General features: G+C 41.4%; 2 protein-coding genes across 12 annotated transcripts in view; both read right to left on the minus strand.

Annotated features, from left to right (window-relative positions):
- Positions 1-268: 268 nt before the first annotated feature.
- LOC109977253 (uncharacterized) lies at positions 269-9010 on the minus strand. Of its 11 annotated transcripts, none has more exons than XR_010665547.1 (9): positions 7829-9010; positions 7651-7692; positions 7465-7506; positions 6395-6451; positions 5702-5750; positions 5400-5561; positions 4565-4671; positions 747-828; positions 269-623 (listed from the first exon to the last, which is right to left on the minus strand). XR_010665547.1 is itself a non-coding variant. In XM_065952080.1 (8 exons), the coding sequence occupies exons 1-7, from the start codon at positions 7829-7831 to the stop codon at positions 4592-4594; spliced, it is 435 nt and encodes a 144-aa protein (XP_065808152.1). In that variant the 5' UTR covers positions 7832-9010; the 3' UTR covers positions 269-623; positions 4565-4591. The 11 variants fall into 11 exon arrangements, 5 of the variants coding, with proteins under 5 accessions (XP_065808152.1, XP_065808151.1, XP_065808150.1 ...); XR_010665550.1 differs by adding an exon at positions 5914-5981 and having other exon boundaries at positions 269-828; XR_010665551.1 differs by lacking the exon at positions 7651-7692 and adding an exon at positions 5914-5981 and having other exon boundaries at positions 269-828.
- A 1593-nt stretch (positions 9011-10603) lies between these two features.
- The window catches only part of abcc4 (ATP binding cassette subfamily C member 4 (PEL blood group)), a 28729-nt gene continuing 15156 nt past the window's right edge, over positions 10604-24176 (minus strand). Inside the window, exons 12-31 of the mRNA XM_020644946.3 lie at positions 20613-20707; positions 19973-20059; positions 18625-18721; positions 17765-17971; positions 17383-17520; positions 17267-17304; positions 17040-17140; positions 16791-16937; positions 16536-16615; positions 16078-16228; positions 15826-15945; positions 15629-15739; positions 15420-15520; positions 15059-15250; positions 14814-14969; positions 13937-14026; positions 13621-13793; positions 13335-13440; positions 11766-11900; positions 10604-11687 (exon numbers count right to left, since the gene is read on the minus strand). Coding sequence (XP_020500602.2) covers positions 11598-11687; positions 11766-11900; positions 13335-13440; positions 13621-13793; positions 13937-14026; positions 14814-14969; positions 15059-15250; positions 15420-15520; positions 15629-15739; positions 15826-15945; positions 16078-16228; positions 16536-16615; positions 16791-16937; positions 17040-17140; positions 17267-17304; positions 17383-17520; positions 17765-17971; positions 18625-18721; positions 19973-20059; positions 20613-20707 — 2415 coding nt within the window. The 3' untranslated portion in view covers positions 10604-11597. The remainder of the gene's footprint in view (positions 11688-11765; positions 11901-13334; positions 13441-13620; positions 13794-13936; positions 14027-14813; positions 14970-15058; positions 15251-15419; positions 15521-15628; positions 15740-15825; positions 15946-16077; positions 16229-16535; positions 16616-16790; positions 16938-17039; positions 17141-17266; positions 17305-17382; positions 17521-17764; positions 17972-18624; positions 18722-19972; positions 20060-20612; positions 20708-24176) is intronic.

Consider the following 24176-nt stretch of genomic DNA (forward strand, 5'->3'; position numbering starts at 1 on the left):
GAGCATCACAGGAAGGTAAGACTGTGTTTACTGTTTTCAAAATAAAAGCTCTGGGCTTTAAGTTTCTAAAGATGTTTAGACACCAAATGTGATGAATATATTTAAGTTGTCTGATCGTGTGAAGTGTAAACTTCAGGGAACAAATATTTCAGTTTGAGACAAGTAGAGGCCAGACGTGGTGTTTTTTGTGATCGGCCGTCTGCTGCTGCGAGCGCTCTAGACTCACTGAAAACAATATTAAAAAAAGAGGTGTAGGTGGTCAAGGGGCTTCAGTTTATGTTCAAGCAAACTTTATTTACTTTCATGGGAATAAAAAACAGACAAAGAGAAAAGGAGAATAATAGAAGGGTCTGTTACAATCCAGAAAGCAACTTTTTTCTGTCAAAGAAAGTTCCAGATATTTACCGTGCAGCTGCAGTAAAACAGTGTAACATGTTGCTCCATGAAGAAAATCCTGTTTCTTCCTCTCCCCTCTGCTTCCCCCTCGTTTCGCTGCAGGGCTCATCTGAGGCCGTGAGCGTCTTCGTCCCCCCCTGGGTGTCTGAGAGCAGAGCCGGGTCTGAGATGGCATTTGGTGGTTCACAGGTGAAGGACATGATGATGGTGTAGCATGTGACCTTTCCCTGATGTTAAAATGGACATTTGTGCACTAGAGTTGAAGGCGGCACTTTGTTATGAAGTGTGATGAGTATTTGTGATATTTGTGTCTTTCTGAGAATGATCTGTGTTTTTTGCAGCTTCTGTACCTCCTGGGTTTCTGTAGCTCCACCCGTCCCTCCGTCACAGAGACGTCTTCTGACGGTAAGTTGATCCATATCTTTGGATTTACTTTGAAAAAAGAATATTTGCAGACTGGTGTAAACTGTACGACTACAGCTGAATGTAGACGAGATGTTTGAGTCCTGAGAGGGATTTAGAAATGTCAGGGTGATGCATGATGACTGATTACTGCCGATCATTTATCCCTGACCGTTGGGATGATTCTGTGACATGTAGAGCCGCAAGCCAATTCCTTGACTTCAAGAATTTGTGTCTTTATTGTAAGAACAGCGGGCATGTCTGTTGAAGCATTCATCATGAATGAAGTGATGATCTCCAGCTGACTGAATATTAGTGATGATTCAGCTGAAGTTAGCTCGTGTTGGTTGGTGTGGGAGCTGTGCATGAGATAACCTTTGTAAGTTTGTGTTTTTGTATTGACAGGTGTGAACGCTCCGTCCTGATGTGATTTTGACAGTGTGACTCTGGGGTCGTGGCAGATATTCAGCAGGTATAGAGTGAGAACATGAATGGTGACTTACACATATTTCGATCCCTGCACGGGTTATGTACATTTCTTGTATAAGTCTATTTTTAATTGCACAGTTTAAGTTTGATTCATCTAGGGGTATTCTTTAAATCTTTTTCGGGTTAATATGTATGGGAGGGGGGCGTCGTGTTTTGTGATTAATTTGTAACAAATGTTTCATGTCTCGTAACCTGCTACTGGATGCTTTGAATTTCCCTCGGGATCAATAAAGTATCTATGTCTTCAAGTGCAGTAACCAACAACTAACTACCAGAGGGCGCCCTCTCCATATAAAGTGTTTTATTTTAATCATGGTAACTTTAGTTTGAGAAGTATGATTTAAGTTTGTGTTAGAAATAAGTATTTATGAGAAGTACTTGATTTGACATGGAAACCTTAATGGTGAATAATGGATTTAGTTGGGTGTGATGCACAGGTGGTGAGAAGATATCTGTAAAGATCGATTTAGGTCAGCGAGTGAATGAGCAGCAGGTGTAGCCGATCCTGCTGACGAGCCTCCTGCTGAAAACACGTTTTCATTTTCCTTTCATTTCAAATATTCAGATGTGCCGTTTGTTTTTTGTTTCCTTCACTTCCTGCAGGAAACCGGAAGTATTCGTCGAACAGTTCAGGGACCGAATGCCGAACAAAGAAGGCCGTCTCATTCAGCGGTAAGTAAACTCACTATAAACTGCTAAAGTCATCGGTGATGTGCTTTGAGTAGAGGTAGAGAGGGAGGCGTGTGATTGGTTCATCAAATTGTTTTGTGGCAGACATTGGTCAAAGTTTTTAGAGACGTACAACTGATACAGATGAGGGATTTTCTTTGTTGATTTTTGGATGATTTCTTTGGACATAGGTATGTGTGTGGTTTTTCAGAAATGTTGACGTCGTTTGTTTCGATATGTGTGGTCGTTAAATGATGTGTATGTGTGTTGTTATTTCAATGTATGCTGTAATTATTTTTTGAATAAATGGGAATGTCAATGTTTATGGAGTGTTGATGATGCTGTTGCTGAGAAAATGTTGTTGTGAATCTTTCAAACTTCAATCTTGTGCCTGCATGTCAAGCTCTAATCTCAAACTCTAATCTCTGTTTGGTTTATGTGTGATGTCTGTTCCTGGGGTGATGTGTTTAGATGTTGTAAAGTGATGTTCTCTCTCTTCTGTTGACCAGGTGGGAGACGGTCCTTCACTGAGCTGCGACTCTGTGTTAAAGAATCATCTGTTATTATGTGGTCGAAGTAAGAGCTTTGCTCATAAAGACAGACCTATAGGTAGGTTATCTATACAGTGTTGTTACTTAGGCCTAAGTCTGAGGGGGCTCAGTATGTTGTCTGTAAAGTTGTTGGTTTGTAACTGTCAGACTGTTTGGAGGTTAACTCCTCCAGCTCTTTAAATAAATATATTTTGTTTACAAATCTGAGATTGATTCACGGGAACTAAACATGTCATGTGACTCGTTAGTGTTATGAGGTCTCAGGTGTGAATGGGGAGCAGGTGTGTTAAATTTGGTGTTATTGCTCTCTGGATCTGAACTAATTAATAAGTTGGTTAATTTTATTTGCTCAGACGTCTTATCTGATCCAAATGGTAGATATGTACGAGTGACAGGGAAACTAAACTCCTCAAAAATAGTTATTTTTGGTCAATTATTTGGCCCCTTTAATGATAATAATTGGTGTTGTATTTGATATCGTTGGAAAGCCTGATTTACAACAAGGTATAACTTGTAAGGATTGTGCATTCGTGAGTTAAGCGACACATGTGTGGGTAGGGAAACAAAATGTGCCCAAATCCCCTGCAATAGTCTTCTGTTGGTATTCACTTCTGTTTTGAAATTTCTGCCTCATTGTTATTGGAGTCATTAAAAGCATATTTACTGGGGGGGAAATTATCTCTTACTGTGCTCACGATGCTAAAACTAGAGGTAAGAGATTGGCAGGTATATCTAAGCAGATTGCACAGATTGATGGGGTCTACTCTACTGCTCCAACACCAGATTTATATAAGAACGACTTGAAGCGTTGCTGCTTCAAGCAGAATTTTCTACCACCTGTGCAGAGGAACTACTTTCTAAATGGAGATGTACTTATTATGAGCAGAGGGATAAAGCTAAGTAAGCTTCTAGCTTACTTGAGACAGGAGTCAGCTTCACACCAAATTCCACAGATCCAAACTCCACAGGTATAACCACAGAACCCAAACTAATTAATGAGCAGTTAAAACAATTTTATGCCTCCCTTTATACTGCTGAACAATCCAATGACTGTACAGCGTTTAACAGTTTCTTTGCCCCCCCTAAGATTAGACTAGACCTTGCTGCAAGACTGGATGAGCCTATCTCTATAGAAGAGCTTGATGTGTGCTCAGACCATACGCTGTGCATCAAATTGGTCTGCATGGCTGTCGTCGCAGAAGGAAGTCTCTTCTAAAGATGATGCACAAGAAAGCCTGGAAACAGTTTGCTGAAGACAAGCAGACTAATGACATGGATTACTGGAACCATGTCTTGTGGTCTGATGAGACCAAGATAAATTTATTTGGTTTAGATGGTGTCAAGCGTGTGCGGCGGAGGACTACAAGTGTGTCTTGCATGCAGTCGATCATGGTGGTGGGAGTGTCATGGTCTCGGGCCTCATGAGTGTTGCAGGCACCGGGGAGCTACAGAAAACACCTTAAAACACACAAGCCAGCGTCTAACATAACCGTAACACATCAAGTCACAAGTTCAAACATCAGCTTACTGATGTCAAGTTCATAGTAAATGTGTTCGTCTCTCACCCTATTTAAACTAAAGCGTTAATTCTTGTCAACTGAAAATGTCTACAACTACACAATCATTCATGGTTCAGATTTGGACAGCATGGCATGCAGAACCACTGTGATTGTTTTCTTTCTAAATGTACAGGTTACTTCCAGTGCAACTACCATTTCTCAAAACTTATGAATGGAATGTAGTTTTTGTTTCAAGTACAATTTTTCTCTACACACAACGCTCATTTTTCTTCCATGTTTGTTTGTGAGGAAATGTAACACTAGAAATCTGAAAATTAAAGTATATTAATTATTATATTATTAATCAAACAGTAAAAAGTCCATATCATAGTCAGCTTCACAAGGGGAGGTCAGAATATTGTTCAACTGGTCTATGGCTATATGGAAGCAGGAAAACATCCTGAATCTATGTTTTAAAAAATTCAAAATTACATCCTATCACATCACGCTAAAAAATGAAGAAATAAAATTCTGAGTGACTTCACATTGTAACCGCACCTTTGTCATGCACTCCTGATGACAGTTTCAGCCTCTTCTCTGCCTTTGAGGTGGAGATGCTCGCGTGGGGGTATGCTGTATAATTTGATTTCTCCTTTCCACCACCTCTGTAATAAAACAAAGAGACATAAAATAAATGACTGTGTGTGTGTGCATACTACACCCACTTCTCTGACATTGTTGAAGGCCCCAGTGTTTCACCCCCATCCAACTGCTACAGACAAAGATAGGTCAAAGGTCACCATCAATCAAGTTTGATGAGGGTTTTATAAGCTCTTTGACAAAAGGTGGTGTCTTATTTCTCTACTGACAATAAAAAATGTGCAAAATTCAGACACACCGTCCCACTTCTTGACAAAATTTCCAGCACACGATCGATTGGTGCCGTCAAACTCAGCTCAGCTCCCGTACAGTTTGTGGTCTACAACCTTGTGAGGAGACGCACACAAAACTCCATCAACAGGATTCTAATCAGAGTCTCTGTAAAGCATCTTACTCTACTTGCTCTGCTCAGTCCTTTTGCTCAGACATGAGCAAATTACAGACTAAAAACATTGAGAGAATATTATTTTCTTTCAATGTTTTTAGTCTGTACTTTTTCGATATCAGCAAACTTAATCACTCCTCCTAATAACATCTATAACAACATGTCCATCTTGAGACCAATGGTGACTTTGTCATGTACATGCAACTAAAGGACTGTTATGTTCTTTTAAAAGTTTACGACCAAGAAGCACTTGACAGCTTGCATTTCACAAACATCTCTCTCAACTTTGATGAAAAAATACTCAATTTAAAGACTTTTTATCATTAATAATCATTAATAGTATTTTACTCGAGTCTGCAGAGCTGGACGGGCGTATGGCCTGCTCTATCAGCGCCGGTCCTGTGCTAGAAGCTGACCTAGGACCTTCTGTGCATCCAGAGGGGACACAACCAGCACCGCCCTCATTGTGGAGCCATGAAAACACAGCAGGGAAGCTCCATCGAGACGCATCTGAATCATACACAAACACAGAGTATGAAGACTGACGAGAAACAGCTGATGACTTAAACAACAAACATAGAGTGACCTATTATTTTCACTTGAATGTCCACTCACTGATGTGAACTTCACAATAAATATGTTCCACTCACCATTTATACCTGCACCCAACACCCAATCACTGCAGGGCAGCATTTCTTCCTGCAGGAGACAATAAAAACACCTTTACATGTCACAATCACATTCAAGTATCTGCAGCAACATCATGAACATCACAACTTACTACAGGTGATGTATACAACTGACACCAAAGATTCAAACTAAACACCAAGAGGTAAAAGTCGTGATGCAATGCACAACTCACCATTCATGTTCTCACACTTTAACAGCTCAATGTCAACCACTGTCCCACTTACATCACGATGTTCACACCTGTCAATACAAAGATTACAGTCATAGCTCATGCACAACTCACCAACAAACCAACACGAGACAGCTGGAGGTCATCACTTCATTCATGATCATGTAGACAGATTCAACAGACATGCACGCTGTTATCACAATGAAGACAAATTCTCTACATGTCACAGAATCATCCCAAACGGTCAGGGATAAATGATCGGCAGTAATCAGTCATCATGCATCACCCTGACATTTCTAAATCCCTCTCAGGACTCAAACATCTCATCTACTACTGAAAAGGCTTTGAATCACTTCTCCTTTCACAGGTTGGAGTTTTAGCTGATCAAAAAGGATTTAGTCAAATGATTAAAATAACTGAGTCTAAACAGCGATAAGACCTGGAACATAATAAAACAACATTAAGAAAGCTTTGAGTCTCCTACCTGAGCAGGAAGACGGCCACCGATGGGGGATCCTCCTGGAAGACGTCGACAGAGTTCCTGTTGGAGAAGAAAAACACATTTTAGTTCATCAAGTTAATAAAACTCAAAATGTTTGATCATACAACATTGTGATGATTGGAATAAACCTGGGTTTCATCATTCACTGTAAATTATCTGTGTTTAACTTCACTTTAAGGGTTTTGGATGAGACCGAAGCAAACTTAAATTCAAAGTTTAAATGTAGAATATAATATAGAAACATTAAGTATAAGGTCTTAAGAAACACCTTAACAGATTTCTCTTATATTATAAGTTCTACAAGTTTGTTTACCTTTAACCTGATCGAGCTTTGGGGGGAAAGAAAATGCTCTATACACACATAAAATATATATATTCAGAGTTGTAATTGATCCACAGATCAATATTATCAATGAACTTAACATAATCGAGCACATAAGGTAGGTGAAGAAGAGTTATGAAAGTTAATCAAGGCAAGGAAGAAGAATTTTTAAACAACCTTTTTAACTTGTAAATGTTTCCTTTAATTTAATTAATGTGTTTAATCTGAACTGAACTAGTCATATCAAATGATAAGCCGTGTTTATCAAATTCATCATTTCAATTAAATCAATAAAAAGGTTTGTGGTATTTTCATTAAGAAAACCAAAAGAAAATAAACTCATTAAAATGTATGTTGTAAAAGTAAACCTAATAAGAAAAGGTCTAAAGTAAAAATGTAGCTTTAATATAAATAATTTAGCATACAATGATCTTAAATATCCAATTACTTTATTGACTTGCACAATTAACGTTCACTAAAGTTAAAGGTTGAAAATAAATGCATTATATCGTTTATAAATCACTTTATATAGAGAGGGCGCCCTCTGGTGGTTAGTTGTTGGTTACTGCACTTAAATTAATCAGACTGCTGTTTCTGAGTAAATTAAATACAGAAAGTTGGATTAACAGATTTTACTTTTAAATTAATGAAGTCTGTTCATATTAAATTATCCAGATGAACATTTAATCTCTGAGCTCTGTGAACAGTAATGTTTAGAAAATCATTTTACCTCAAGAGCTACAGCACAGAGCGAGGAAACACCTGCACACACCTGTACAAAGAAACAAGAAGAAAACCCTGAATGTTGAGTTCAAACAACAACTTTCTCTTCACTTTAAACTAAAACGACAGCTCTGATTTTAATGATCCGTAAGCACCATGTGATGTGAATAATGACACTAAGCAGCGTCCTCACTTTATTTCTCAGACTAACCACACATGGGATTGAACATCCATGCTGAAAAACAAATAAAATAATATTAGTACAATAAACAAGTCAAATGACTTTCTAAAGAAAATAAAGATAAATAAAGTACTTAGGATAAATTAAAAAGGGTGAGGGGTAACTAAAATAGGAGTAAAAGCCACCTTACCATTGCTGAACTGACGCGCCATGTGAGTGTTAAATAAGGAGTAGGCAGGTGAATTCAATCTAATTAATTAATTAGTGACAGAGTGCAAACAACAACCAATCAAAGGAGAGAGTGAGAAACCAGGAAGTGTAGTAAAGGAGGTGCAATAAGAAAAGAGGAAGTGAAAAGAAACAAATAGTGAACAAATAGTGATCTTTACTACAAATAGCTTTCCTTTCAAACTCATTTAAGCATTTTTAAACTAAGACCAGTTGCAGTTTCCCTACATTTTATAAAACAGTAAGCAACGCGTTAGCTTTACATTTGCTGCTACTTCTGCCCAAAATAACGCCGACTGACAACATAAGCAGTGCGCATGCGCGATGTTCTACCCTCGGCGTTTTAGCGGTGGAGCAGAGAGGCACAGTGAAATACAGCGCCCCTGCTGGACAAAACATATAAATAACTTAACCTGCAGTCATAGAAATGACCGTCTAGACCTGCTCACTATGTTAGATTAATAATATACAACTGTAGTGATAAAGATAAACATGTAATATTGAGGAAGACAAAAACAAATAGGCCTACGCAAGCTAAAATTAATTAAAGAAAGATCAAAATAACTATAACTATAATCAAGATTTAATGTAAGTTAAAAAAATTTAAATAAAATGTTGGGTACAAATGTCAAGCACATCCTGACTTTTATTATGTACTCAATCTGTAATGTGTGGAAGTTCAAGTACATCAAAAAGTACCATACAATTATTCTCAAGTACACATTGAAATCCTCAGACAAATCTTTTACTCTGGTTTTACCATATTGACACAAATTACAAAAATAATTTTTTTTTAAAGATTTATTTTTGGGCTTTTTGTGCCTTTAATGGAGAGACAGGACAGTGGATAGAGTTGGAAATCAGGAAGAGAGAGAGAGTGGGGAATGACATGCAGGAGGGAGGACCCTCCTCCTCACTCACAGGGTAGGACCCTCCTCACTCACAGGGTAGGACCCTCCTCACTCACTCACAGGGCAGGACCCTCCTCACTCACTCACAGGGCAGGACCCTCCTCACTCACAGGGCAGGACCCTCCTCACTCACTCACAGGGTAGGACCCTCCTCACTCACAGGGCAGGACCCTCCTCCTCACTCTCAGAGTAGGACTCTCCTCACTCACAGGGCAGGACCCTCCTCCTCACTCACAGGGTAGGACCCTCCTCACTCACAGGGCAGGACCCTCCTCCTCACTCTCAGAGTAGGACTCTCCTCACTCACAGGGCAGGACCCTCCTCCTCACTCACAGGGCAGGACCCTCCTCCTCACTCTCAGAGTAGGACTCTCCTCACTCACTCTCAGATGATCACGATTAGATCCCTGCACCCGAGGCCGCGTGGCCCCTCGGTGTGGCAGCGGGTTGTCCCTCTCTCACCCACTTGGTAGGACCCTCCTCCTCACTCACTCACTCACTTACAGGGTAGGACCCTCCTCACTCACCCTCCTCCTCCTCACTCACTCACTCACAGGGTAGGACCCTCCTCCTCCTCACTCACAGGGTAGGACCCTCTTCACTCACTTACAGGGTAGGACCCTCCTCACTCTCGGTAGGACCCTCCTCACTCACTCACAGGGTAGGACCCTCTTCACTCACTCACTCACTCACAGGGTAGGACCCTCCTCCTCACGCACTCACTCTCGGTAGGACCCTCCTCACTCTCGGTAGGACCCTCCTCACTCACAGGGTAGGACCCTCTTCACTCTCGGTAGGACCCTCCTCACTCACAGGGTAGGACCCTCCTCACTCACAGGGTAGGACCCTCCTCACTCTCGGTAGGACCCTCCTCACTCACTCACAGGGTAGGACCCTCCTCACTCACTCACAGGGTAGGACCCTCCTCACTCACAGGGTAGGACCCTCCTCACTCTCGGTAGGACCCTCCTCACTCACTCACAGGGTAGGACCCTCCTCACTCACTCACAGGGTAGGACCCTCCTCACTCACAGGGTAGGACCCTCTTCACTCACTTACAGGGTAGGACCCTCTTCACTCACTTACAGGGTAGGACCCTCCTCCTCCTCCTCACTCACAGGGTAGGACCCTCTTCACTCACTTACAGGGTAGGACCCTCCTCACTCTCGGTAGGACCCTCCTCACTCACTCACAGGGTAGGACCCTCTTCACTCACTCACTCACTCACAGGGTAGGACCCTCCTCACTCTCGGTAGGACCCTCCTCACTCACTCACAGGGTAGGACCCTCCTCCTCACTCACTTACAGGGTAGGACCCTCCTCACTCTCGGTAGGACCCTCCTCACTCACTTACAGGGTAGGACCCTCCTCACTCTCGGTAGGACCCTCCTCACTCACTCACAGGGTAGGACCCTCCTCACTTACAGGGTAGGACCCTCCTCACTCTCGGTAGGACCCTCCTCACTCACTTACAGGGTAGGACCCTCCTCACTCTCGGTAGGACCCTCCTCACTCACTCACAGGGTAGGACCCTCCTCCTCACTCACTTACAGGGTAGGACCCTCCTCACTCTCGGTAGGACCCTCTTCACTCACTTACAGGGTAGGACCCTCTTAACCCCACGCTAAAACAATACTGGAGTCAAAATAAAAGGGAATCCACAGCCCCCTGCAAACGCTCTGGAACAGTGACTGACCCTGTTAGTCAAGCTAGTGACTAGCTCCTCCCTGACCCTGAGGAGGCAGATTTGAGCAGCAGAAACATTCAGTCTGGCGGAGTTAATCTTTCTAAACATGAACTTGAAAATTATTAATTAATTTTATGAAATCAAAATTCAGAAAACTTTATTTAATGGACACATGAATATGCCAGTGTTGTCATGCAGCCTCTACAAATAACACTTGAAGGTTCTAGTGAATGTGTCGTACAGTGTCACCAAGGTAAAAAGACTTCTCCATTGTGCACATTTGATCAGATTAAGACACAAAATGCAGTGAGTGTTGTATGTGTTTATACACATACAGAAAGCATTCAACAAAACAGAGTATTAACACCTAGATAGTTGTAATACAATTGTCAAACAATAAAGGTCATTAAAAGAACAGTTGTAGCAGCTGTGTTCACTTTGCCACCTGATCTGGCTCTCTGTAAAAACAACAGTGAAGAGGAGCGGTATAAAACGAAAACTTTACAAATAAAAATAGTTTAATTTCAAATCAGAACTTTATCAGTCAACTTTTACGCAAACGTACAAAAACAGATCTTTAACGAGATTGTAGAAACTTCTGCTGCTGTCATTAGTTAGATTTGGTTATTACTCCTGTGCAATAATGCTACCTTATCATACAAACACAAAGACAACTTTGGATAGGAACGAGCTCCGTCATTGCTTAAATTATCACATCAGTACAATCTGCTGCAAACCTGATAGAAGGCACTTACAGTTTTTTTAAGGATTATGCGGCCGTTTAAAGCATTTTTCAAGGCATCGGTACACAGAGCAGCAATTTGTTAACGTAAAAGGTACACGAAGCAGAGAAAATAAATAGTGATTTATGACAACAGTTTTTACAGAAGTGATTTCCATACTCCAAGGAAACATCAGCTTAGTGTGCATGGTTTTGGCTAAGCCATGTAAGGCCACATTTAGGCCGGTGCCTCTGCAGCTCCTCAGCCTCCTCGCCAGCTGACGTGGATGAGGCCTTTGTTTTTCCAGACCCGGTGTGTGTGTGTGTGGGGGGGGGGTGGGGCAGCACAGTTTGAGCCCAGGCACTTTTTCTGAGGACTTCTGGCAAAGCAGCCAGTCAGCACTTCTCTGAGCTCACAGAGCTGTCTCAAAGATTACTAAACTACCATCAGCCGTTTCTGCATGTCCATTTGAAATGATGGGACGGCTTCTGCTGTTGTAAGCCTGAAAAGAAGTAATTCACAGTCATCTTATCCCATAGAAAATCTGGATAAAGAAAGTGTTTTGGGAGATTTAACTCACCTGTTTAGCTAATTCAAGTAGAGCTGCTGCCTCCTGCTTGCCAGTCTGCTGCACCATTTTATAAAAGATTCCTTCTGGTTCTTGAAGCAGGGTGTAAGGCTCGTCATAGGCATGAATTCTCCCTGCATCCAGAACCTTGACACAAAGTTTGGTTTAGTCTCGAGTAGTGCTTTCACACTGGGAGAAATCCTGTGACTTCTAACTGAGTTATACCAAAGAATAAAGGACTCAATTCACTGTAAATGTGCAGTCTGTGCATCTAATTTTAGTCTTTTAATTGAACACTAAGTTCTTGTGTTTCTAATACATGGGCCAGACATGGCCATCGAACAGGCCGGGGGGGGGGGGGGGGGGGGGGGTCTGGCACAGTGTAGTTCCTACATGTGTGTTGTTTTAGGCCGCTCTGTGATTGGCTCAGTGAACTTCTTCATCTACAATCAAATCAAGTAAGAGCTGCTGCTGTTCTGATACTCACACTGTGCTAAGTGGAATGTGCTCACAGCATTTTACAAATTCCCCTCCATGACTATGGATCACTCACACACTGCTCACTGTCAGTAGTTTGCACTGGGGCTAATTCTGTAGTGAGTGCTGTTTGTAATCCAGTGTATTGGGTCGGAATGTTTTTGAAATGCTGTGAGTGCCAAAAATTAAATTAAATTCATTGGGGTGGAGTCGGTTAATTCTCAGGCTTAATCTGGTCAAACAGTACAAAAAAGGAGTTTGTGTTGAGTTCTTTGAAGGTTTGCACTCAGCAATAGAGAGGAACATTAGTTGCTAATCTTGTTTCTTGCCGTCTTCTAGTGGATTCAAGTGTTCACTTTGTGGAGGTCATGCAGCATCAATACGGGAGAAAAGTGTGTGTGTGTGTGTGTGTGTGTGTGTGTGTGTGTGTGTGTGTGTGTGTGTGTGTGTGTGTGTGTGTGTGTGTGTGTGTGTGTGTGTGTGTGTGTCAGTTTGATTAACTAGTTCTTGAAGTCAGCATCACTGTTGCTGGGAGTATGTGTTTTTCCCAACAAATAATTAATAATAAAATAATGATCACATACTAGACGTCAGATTGAACTGATCATGCATTTCTGCAGAGGGAACTTTAGACCAAAAATCAGTGTAGTGATACAACAGAAAACTCAAAGTACTTGGTCTTTTTCGATTCTCTGCAAAGCAACATCAGTTAAGTGCTAATTGTCAAGCTAGTTGTGTCAAAATAGCCATTCCATATTAAACGATCAATTATGAAGGGTTGCACGTATCAATTAAGCTGAAGCATTAACTCTTCCTGTAGATGGTGCTGTTTGTCAGCCGCAGATTAATATGCCAACCTAATGCACTCTAATACAGCAGCAGTGCTGTACACAATCCTTTAAGAGGCTAGAGTTTATTTTATAAAATGTAAAAACAAACACCAGTCAGAACCACACAATAACCAGAAAGTTTAATCAACACCTTAATAACAGTATGTCACATACATAAACCTGGTTGACAAAATAATCTATGAAAGAGTTGCGAGAGATGAAACTATCCTTCCATAGTTCTCTGCATTCATATAGCTTTGCTGTAGGTACTTACCAGTATCCTGTCGCTGTCTATGATGGTGTTGAGGCGATGAGCGATTGTCAGCACAGTACATTCTCTGAATTTGTCCCGTATGGTTTTCTGGATCAGTTCATCCGTCCTGAAGAGAGACCGCATCAGTATTGAAGAAATGTATTCTCCTAAAGATATTTTTTTTACTTATGTCTAAAAGAAACGAATACATTCTTTAATGAAAAAAATTAAAAAAAACACAACGCTTTATAGAAACAATAGTACCAATCCCAACCACTGTCAGTGAGGTGAGTAGCTTCAGCAGTACCTGGGGTCCACATTGGCCGTGGCCTCGTCGATGATGAGGATGCGGTTCTTCCTCAGGACGGCTCTGGCCAGACACACCAGTTGTCTCTGGCCCACACTAAAGTTGGAGCCAGATTCTGCCAGAACCGTCTCCAGCTTACCGGGGAGCTCCTCCACCACAGACTTCAGCTGCACCTGCAGGGGGCGTTAACATACAGCAGTGTTTCCCACAGGATATACGCCAGTGAAGGTGCCTTCATGTTTTTTTAATCTTTTTAATCTCTATTTTAATTTCTACAGATACATGTGCATGTATGTGTGTGTAATGTGTCACTGACCTCTTTCAGAGCGTTCCACAGTTCTTCATCTGAGTGGTAGTTAAAGGGGTCCAAGTTCTTCCTCATGGAACCCGTGAACAGCACAGGGTCCTGCAACACGAGGAGGAGGGCACACTTAAGTCACTGAACCCAACAATAAAATCCATCAGAGATAACAGAAGTGTCTGAAGGTAACTATTACATCAAATAGAAATAGAAGGGAACACGAGTATATTTTCCACCAGGACACACTTGTAGCTGTTTTTGCCTCCAGCTACATCCACTTTTCATAGAAAGTCTAAAACAATGACTACTTTGTAGCACTGCTGAGTAACTCTAGCTGATTACATCATATCAGTCATCCAGTTCATCTTTCAAATTGATCTTTCATATACTGACCAGCAGCATTAACACCAGATAGCTAGCTGTGTCAGATAAAATAAATGCTGTTTTTGTCATGTTTCAGATGCATATTTAAAGAACATTAAAGTGAACATCAAGATGTAGCTGGACTCTGCAGCAGGTAACAGAAGTCTGTTGGCGGCCACACTAACCTTATTATGAGTTCCTTATGCCCTGCTCATGTCTAATTTGAACTAATGAACAATCTTTCTTGGTCTTTGTAGCCTGACAGAAAATCCTATTACATAAAGTTGGGAAAAAATATTTTCAGGGGAAATCCCACAAGACTTTGGCTTTGAGGGGCTGCGGAACAGAACAAAGACCATTTTGTTTCAAAAAGACCGAAAAAGTGCGTTCTTTGAATATTTCTGTGCATGGAAAGTCCAAAACCCTTGTTCATCATGCAACCCTCCCTCCTTTGCTTTTTCTTCATAAATCAAGCTACTGGCCTCCTGTCAGTTTCAATCCACAAACAGAGAGGTTGCTTTATGTTTACCTGAGGGATTATGGACATCTTCTGGCGCAGGTCGTGGAGGCCGATCTCAGAGGTTAAAAGACCATCGATGTAGATCTTCCCCTGAGGCTCTGCCAGGCGGAACAGAGCAGACACCAGGGAGCTTTTCCCTGCGCCCGTCCTACCTACTATCCCCACCTGACACAGGAGAGAAGAACGAGTCAGCTAAAGTTGCACATCGTGTGGCGTAAACAGGGTTTGGTACTCTGTAAACAAAGATGGCCGACCTTCTCTTGGGGTCGGAACATTGCTTTCAGGTTCTTGAGCACCAGCGGTCCGTCCTCGCTGTATGAGAAGCTGACTTGGTCGAAGGTCACCAGGCCTTTGCCGGGCCAGTCGGGAGGAGGACGCTTCTGGGTTTCCCATGGTGCTTCACTCTCTAATTCAGTGTACTCCACGACTCTCTCCACTGATGTCATCTGAACACAGAAGCAGTACACACGTTACTTACACACCATTACAGGAGCTCACTGGTCATTTTAGTGCCCCCTCATACACAGTTTTGTCACTCTGATGCAGTTTATGTGACGAATGGATATAACCTCTTCAATTAGTTTAATATTACCAAGAACAAAAGCATTATCTCACCATGTTCTCCACCTCAGCACTCTGCCTGACGCCCCACTGGAACATTCCCATCAGGGTGACGGAGTAAGTCAGGGCCAAACCCACGGAGCCGGCGTCCAGCTCTAAGAGACACAGAGAGCTTTACAACTAAAAGACTAATTTGATCTTTTTATGTGTAGGGTTTTTAACTCTGCTAACTGAAATTGTTTGAACATTTAAAACATTCTCACGGTCTCTTAGCAGTATGCAGCCAAAGGTGGTGATGGTGACGAAAATGGAGCACATGCCATCGAGGCGGAGGGCGAACCATCGGGAGGTGGTCAGGAAGAGGAACCAGGCCCCTGTTCAGGAAGGAAAACAGTTAGTGACACTATCTCAGAGACACTGCACAAAGACAAACAGTGAATCTGAAGGATCCGAGAGGAACCTGAATGAAGGTCCTGTTGGGCGTCGAATGTTTTCTGGAACCTCTCCTCTGCTCCAAAGGCCCGGATCGTCCACAGACCCTGAAGAGACGATGACAGGTGGGAGAAGACAGGACTGCGAGCTGCAGGATGAGGAAAAGGAGTGGAGAAAATTAGCACACACACACTTCATTTTGAAAGTTTGTTCAGCTAATGTCGGAGGTGCACAACCTGTATAATGTACATGACACACTGTTACATCGTGGGACACTCACTGGTGGACTCAAGGCGTTTGATGTCTCTGGAGGTCTGCAGGAAGTAGCGGCGAAGGAAGAGAAAGACGATAAGGAGTGGGAGCACGGGGATGACGATCCAAGGGATCACCGAGATAGAAACAGCGATCACCCCAAGAATCTGCAGGAACACCTGATCACAGAGGACAAAAACATGTTACAGAAGGCTGTTGTTCGAAAACCAATACTGTGACACATGTATGATCTGTGTGTATGGTGTCTGTATGTACATTTGTAGACCTCTGAGGCTCATTACTGATGTCTACCTGAGGCTCATGGTTTCAGGACATTGAAGTGGGGTGGGGGAAATGTGGCTATATGGTTTTGTTGTAGCTGTGCTCAAGCTTCTGTGCCTCCAATTCACCTGTAACATCTTTTAAGCTGTACCGGCTAATGTTCTCCTCATAAACTCAACGTAGAGCGCTGACATCACTTCTCACCTGAATAAAGTCCACAAAGGTCCACGGCATGTTAGAATCCAGCTGGCCAATGTCCTTTGAAAACCTATTAAGGACCCTTCCTGGGGTGAGCCAGGAGAGAAAATTAGGAAAATAAATACTGTGGAAAATACCTGAGCCACACAAACCTTTTTTTAAATAGTTTACAGTTCAGTGTAATGCATTTCCTAAACCAAAATAAATCCAAAATATAAGCTTATTAGCTAGAGTTGTTTTTTTTTTTCAAATTTGGCTTACCAATGGGGTTGACATCAAAGAAGCGAACAGGTGTCCTGAGTATTGCGTCGAACATGCGGTTGTGCAGAGACTGAGTACACCTAACCAGCACGTTGAACAGCAACAAATTCCTGATAAAGCCAAAAACGATGACGGCTATCGTCAAACCTGTAAAAGAAAAAAAACAGCGGAATATTCTCCTTTACACAACTGAAAAACATCACATACATTGCAGGTGACATGATGAAATCAAAAGTATTTTTAGATTACCTCCATAAACACCCAGGTAGAAGTCTATGTCCAACTCCTTTGTGATGTTTTGACTGTTTTGGATGATGGTGCTGTTGCTTAGCTTGTCTTGCTCTTCCGCCCTGATCAGTCAGAATGATACACAAAGAAGTCATACAGAAGCAAAAAATAATAATACATTGAGGAAAATGCCTTAAGTAAGGATTAGTTTACAGTATTTAAAGTTCTTTTTTTGTCTTTATACTAACCAGTAAGCCAGCCACCAGTCCTGCATGATGTATGCTACCTGTACGATAAAGCACAACAGTTAGAATAGGCTCAGGTGTTTCTCTTAGCTTACTTTATTAGTGGCCTTCTTGCATACCTGAGCCAGAATGTTTACCGCAAACACAGTCAGCAGGAATAAGATGCTGGCTCCAGCGCGCAAGTATTTGTAGTACAGACTCATTCCGATGGTCCCCTGAGCGCGGCTCTCCTCTGCTACCGTCTGCACCGTCTCCCCCTGCATGGACAAAATTACTCCCTATTACATTTTTTTGCATGACCAATTGACCGTTTTAGGGAAACACGCGTTTATTTGTTGTCTTATTTCAAAACAACTAAACCGTGAGCAGGCTTCTTCACTTGCAAGCATTACTTCCACTAAAAGTACCGCTTTGCTTTCCAAGGGAATCGAGGCATTCTTCAAAGATCAATGTGCTTGATAAAACTTTGCATGCTTTATGACGTGTGAATGATGTACTAACCGGTAAGTAGTCTCCGTCTTTGACCGACTGCATAGAGGAGGTCTGGGAGAGCACTGAGTTCTGGGACAGAGTTCTGTTCCTGATAGGGCCATCCTGAGGCGGGGGTTGTTGCTCCTCCTCCTCCTCCTTCTTCTTCTTCAGCAACGAGGTGAAGTCAACGCCGGACTGCTGCAGCTCTGTGTACGTCCCCTTCGCCACCATAGAACCCTGACACGCAAACACACATGCAGTTAGCTACCGTGCCCACCAAAACTACACAGTAGACTCTAACATGACTTGAATATTGTGGAGAATCACAACATGTACAGTCTAAACCTCTGTGAGCCACAAACCTTCACAGCTAATCTGAAAGAATTTCAGGCATGCAAGTTTCAGGCATGCAAGTTGTTCTTTAGAATAGAGGCATTCTCCACAGTTAACGTGTATTATCTCAAACAATGCGCTTGCTATCAGGACGCAATGTAATGTCTGAGGCCGCTGCAGGAATGCAACAACCTCTGAATTGCATACATTCTCATTTTAAAGACGTTTGTGAACTGTAACTCTGCTGCCATGATGCCAGTTCTATCTGAGTGACTATTAAAGTCAGCTGACATCCATTTATTTAAACTCCTTTCAGACTCACACATAACTCTTTAGTTAAATATGTTTTTTCTGAAGCAGAAACTCATCCATACGTGACTTGTCTAATATTTGATTTCATTTACTAATGGCTGACTGCAAATTCTTTTAAATCACTCACATAAACACATCTGGTTACAGCAGTTGTCCCTGCATGAGGCCCTTAATGTTCAAGAGTGCAACAGTCTTTGTTGTATATACTGCACTTCAGAGTTGACTTTAGATATGAAGGGACTCACCTCCTTGAGGACCAGGATCTGGTCGGCTGCCTTCAGGTACTGCAGCTGGTGGGTGACCAGGATACGAGGTTTGTTCCTCAGCAGGCCGCATATACACCTGAAACAGGAAGTAAACAGCTTTTAGCAACATAGCGTCAACTTTGAGTCTAACTCACATTAACTTGTTCATGACAGTTTTAGCTAAAAAATAATTTAACCTTTTGGTGTAACACCCAACAACAAGAAGGCTAAACACTTTTGTCCAAAAAAGTGAAATGCTTCATTTATACGATTTTTGACCGAGACCGAAAAAGGAAGCAGTTGAGGCTTTACAAAGGGTTCAAGACGTATCTACAGGCAGGATGTCGTGTGACACTGGAAGATGTCGTTTTCAGTGACCAAATGTTTTATTGAATCTATAACTTTATAAAAGTATCTATAAGTTTAGAACTTATCATCTACTAAAATAGAAGCTGGGATGTAAAATAAATAAGAAGTGCATAATGTTAGATGTCAACAACGTCATTCCAACTCACGGGAATGACGTAGGTAAAGAGATCATCCAATGTGTCTGCTGTTAAATTACAGTTTCTTATCTTACTGTTTTTATGTAGTTAGTTTGGATTTCGGATGTTTTTAATTTAATTTTTGACATTCATGAATTTTGAAATTGTCATCATAAATGAAAATAAGTGAATACTGCAACAAGTCCGTGTAAACAAAAACAGATATTAACATTGTCAGTAATGAAAATAATACATTTCTCTATTGGATCTTGTAAGACTGTGTAGATTGTGTTCCTTGTTTGAGTTGTTGTGTTAAGGTCTGTTGGGACTGCAGAGTGAAACAGGAAGAGTGGCGCCTGCTTCATTTGTCTGCCTGACACACGAGCAGCACCGCACCTCTTCCTGCCTCAGTTTGCAGCTCAGGGTTTTTAAACACTGTAATGCTTTCCTTCATCTTTGTCTACTTCAGACCAATAACAATGGTTCCAAAACACTCAAATATGTCCCGCTGAAGATTTCAATCACTGAGTGTAAAAGGTGGGGGAGAGCAGCAAAAAGCTGAAAACAAAGCTTTTCCGCCCCTCTTTTTACAAGAACTTTCTCTTGTGACGACCTGATGCTGAAAGGATTTCTGCTCCAGCTTTGAAGCTCAACACCAGGGGATGGTTACCAGAACACTCTCCTATTTGCCTGTTTCACAGATCAAAAGATTGAAATCCCTAAAACTTTGCTTTAACAGAGTGTGAAACTATGAACTGGTGCTCTGCTGCACAGGAGATCATGTAGTCTTTGTGGCTGGATATGCGCCACAATGACCTGACAAATAGGAGTTGATAATTTGTGTAACTCTTAAAATAACTCACTGTTCAAAGAGGTGTCTCCCGACCTCGGCATCCACAGCACTCAGTGGATCATCCAGGAGGTAGATGTCTGCGTCCTGATACACAGCCCTGACAACACACACGCGCAGACACAAACACATAAATACACACAGAATGAATCAAGGGAATTTTTTCCAGCTTCTACACTTGGAGCTTTGTGATCAAATGGTCTATCAGTACAAAATGTCTTCAGATGCTTCACATCCTTTGAGTTTATCAGCATTTATCAGCTAAGTATGAAGGAGTCCTGATAGATCAGCCTAAATTGGTAAATTCACCTGTTTTGCTTCAGTCCCTCTTACCCCTTTAGTCTGTAGAATTCAAAACTTAGGATATTACACAAACATACACTGATATAACAAAGAGAATGCACTAGACCTGCTCTTTTTGTGAACTGTCTTCAAGAAACATTTGTTATGAATTGGAGCTTTACAAATAAAGACTGACTGATTGATACACTGCTCTCCTGCAGCCGCTCCGTGCCCCCAACAAGTTTAACACCTCATGTGACATTATGTAACACTGTTATCAGCTAAAGACAGACATGTTGGATTTCTGTTGCAAAAAGAAAGAATGCTGCGGTTAGAATTCTCTGCGGTTCACTTCAGTTATTTGCTCTCACCTTGCAAGATTGACCCGAGCTTTCTGTCCCCCGCTGAGTGTGGCTCCTCTGTCCCCGATCAGAGTCAGATCTCCTTCTGGGAGCAGCTCCATGTCCTGCACACACAGAGGGAAATATATTCTTAATTTGGACCTCAGAAACACAAAATGCATTCATTATAAAGTAGGTTCATCATAGTTTTACAAAAGACCCCCTTTCACTTCTTTCAACATGAGATAACATGTCAAAGCCATTTTCAGGAACAAAATAGATTTAAATACTGAGAAAAGACCCATCGTTTAATCTTCACATGGAAACCACAGCCGCTATTACCAGGATCAGATTTAATAGCACCACTGAGATATTTCAATGAGGCTGCAATAAACAGTTAAAAGGCATTCAGCTGACCATGAACATGTCTGAACATGTCCTGCAAAACATTGCACAAGAGGATTTCCTCTATTTTGATTACATTAAGAGTTTATTACTTAAGAGTATTAAAACCTCTTAACAGAAGTTTGGGCAACTTTGGAATACGTGTTACAGTTTTCAGCACATAACAGGCATGTAAGGGCTTCTACACAGACCTTCATGCTGGTTTATTACCTTCCCTGCTACACTCTAATCATCAATCAGTAATTAGTTACATTACAATATTACTGTCTCTGAATTGTAATGCGTTACACTACTTTTGAGTTACTTTCACCAAAATAACCACAGAAGTATGACTAGCATTCTAAAATGCTAAAATATAGTTTATTGCAGCTGATTATATATCCAGTGGAGGGTGATGTGGTATAGCATAATGACTGTGTAGTGAAGGCTCATGGCGCAATACAATAAGTAACAATGACTGTCAGAATCACAAAAGCAGACAAAGTTAAAGTCTGGTAAGTTATGATAAAGATATCGTAAATAAAGATAAACTGAGGTAACCAGTTGTTGTAGAAGCAGCCAAACTAAAATGTGACCAGGAGGCTGACATCATAAAATGATACATAATGGAATTGATGAAATGTCACTGTTCAGGTGGTGCACACTGTAAGGCAGGGCACAGGTGAGAAGGCGTTAATGTTGTTTTAGTGAGATCAAATCCAGCTCGGCGCGATCATGAACATGGATTATATTTTCTTTATTTTATATTTTTCTTAGGTGGCTGGGATGTAGTGCTCACTCATACAACCATATTTACCGCATTAGATATGAGATGCGACTTCGAATCAGTTAAATTATAACCTTAATCATTCAGGTCTTCTTCTTCTTGTTATTTTATGGCAGTATTAGCGACAGGAACAGGAAGTACTCTTATTCGCTGTATTTTTCTCTGTCGGCGGAATATTTTGCAGAGTCGCGGTGTTGGTGAATTCTTAAAAAACAACACATCTCAGGTTAAAATGCCTTGTAACGCGCGTTACTGAGATTTGTAAGGGGTATAATATTACCCAAATTTTCTTATTAATGCGTTATATTACTGCGTTACAGCAAAAAGTAATACATTACTGTAATTGCGTTACTTTTGTAACTGATCACAAGTAAGACAGGTTCAGGCTAATGTGAGCTACTTTCAGTTATATCTAACAGAAAGGGTTGTTGAGTTCAAAACACAGCCTTGATTTTAGATGTTACTTTAATGCTCCTGTTTCAAATTGTAGCACTTTGAGATTTGCTTCAAATATAAAGCGGATTATAGATAAAATGTAGTATTACTATTTTCATTATGAAAGGCTGGGTCTTAAAGGTGCAAAGGAGAAGTCCTTTGAAACTGAAATTTAAGAAACTGCTAAAGACCCAGGAAAATCAAATCAATTTAATAATGCACCCAAGTACACGGACATTGTAAACCTGCTGGGTTCAAACAGACTGGAATGGAATTTGGTACTTTGTTTCACTGCCGGGGGGCCACACAGGAGAAGAGTTTAGTTAGCGTCTTAGGGCCCTGTGGTGAAGGTTGGATCAGAACATTGAGGACATGAGAACATTTAGGTAAGGAGGAGCGTTTTTTTTGTCGTCGTTGTGTAAGCGAGCCGCAGGGTTTTATATTTGATGCACGCAGACACTGGAAGCCAGTGGAGGGAGTTGAACAGCAGGGTGACATGTGCTGATCTTAAAGGGATTGTTAAGTGCTCTTGTGTGCAGATTCCTAGAAAAAAATAAATCATTTGTGGCAAAGGGTTGCACGACGTCAATACAGCAGATCATTCTTTCCTGCATACAACCTTAACGCTTCACTTACACTGAACCCTGCCTACAGGTTATTCCAGAATGTGGGTTAGATAATTAAACATTTTTCTCGAGTGGTAATCTAGATGCTAACAAAGTCCACTTCACTTAAAGCTATTTAGCAAAATGGGTTTCTTGTTTTAAATTGAATTATTACACGTTAAGGGTGTTAGTAACCCTTGTTAGGGTTACTCAGTTGCACTGAATGAGTCAGCACTTTGCTGCTCTGACTTTAAAGCTGTCGTTATGTGACTGCACACAAAATATAAATAAGTCACACATTACAAGAGAAGCAGAGCGCGTGTAAGTGTGAATGATGATTCGTGCCACTGTCGTTTTATTTAAATGATTCATTCAGTCTTTTTATAACTGGATAAAAAGTCCCAGGATGCATGTTACTTATTTACTGGAAAGAGCTGTCAGTTACCTCTCCTCCAGTCAGGTTAGAGACTCTGACAGCCGAGTGCATGCACAGGTCACCTGAGAGAGCATATCTCAAAGATGTAGTTATGTTGTAAAACTCAGTAGGGAGGGGTATGGCTTAAAGAATGATCAAAAACAATGGGACAGCCTGAACCTGAGCATCATTTTAGTTGGTCTCTGAGGAATGAAAACTGCACTCACTGATCTTGTTTTAGAGCCATTTTGGTTCCTGTTTTGTGTTTCACTATGCACCAGTTCTGCTGGTTCTTTTGTCCTTTTTGTTTTTGGAAGGAGCCCTGGCTTGTACCCACTTATACTTCTGCATCATTTAAAAGACTCTGAAAGCCTGGCTTTAAATCTGAAATATTAAATCACTGCTGGGGTGTGTTCATGATTGGAAGGAAGATAAGAGGGAGACCTGAGCAGGAAAGCTGATGTGGGTTTCTGAACAGTGTGTGTGTGTGTGTGTGTGTGTGTGTGTGTGTGTGTGGCAGGCTACTGTCTGGCTCAGTGACAGAGGGCAGACGTCACTGTGTTATGCAACATTTGAGTGGCTGTAATGAAATATTGTCTCCATCTACGTCATCGATAGATAATGATATTTATTTCAACTAATGAAACATTAGGGGACGCCATCAAGAAGCCTTCCATTCTTTCATTCTAAAGGAAATCACAGGAAAGTGTTAATCTTAATGAGGACCTGATTTAGAACTATGTGGGAACGGTTTGATAAGATTTGATTTAAAGCAGCCAGGTAATACGAGAAAACAATTTGACAACAGTCATCACATTTTGATTATTAAGATGCTGAAACACTTTTTCAACTAAACCATGTGCACTTTCAAACAGAACGAGAGGAAAAGAGATGTAGAATCTCTCAGGTAAACAACTAAAACATTTCCCCGCTCTCTGACCTTTCTAAGGTAAGAAAGATTTGAAAAT

This window comes from Labrus bergylta, chromosome 24, assembly GCF_963930695.1.
Source record: "Labrus bergylta chromosome 24, fLabBer1.1, whole genome shotgun sequence".
Classification (NCBI taxonomy): Eukaryota; Metazoa; Chordata; class Actinopteri; order Labriformes; family Labridae; genus Labrus; species Labrus bergylta.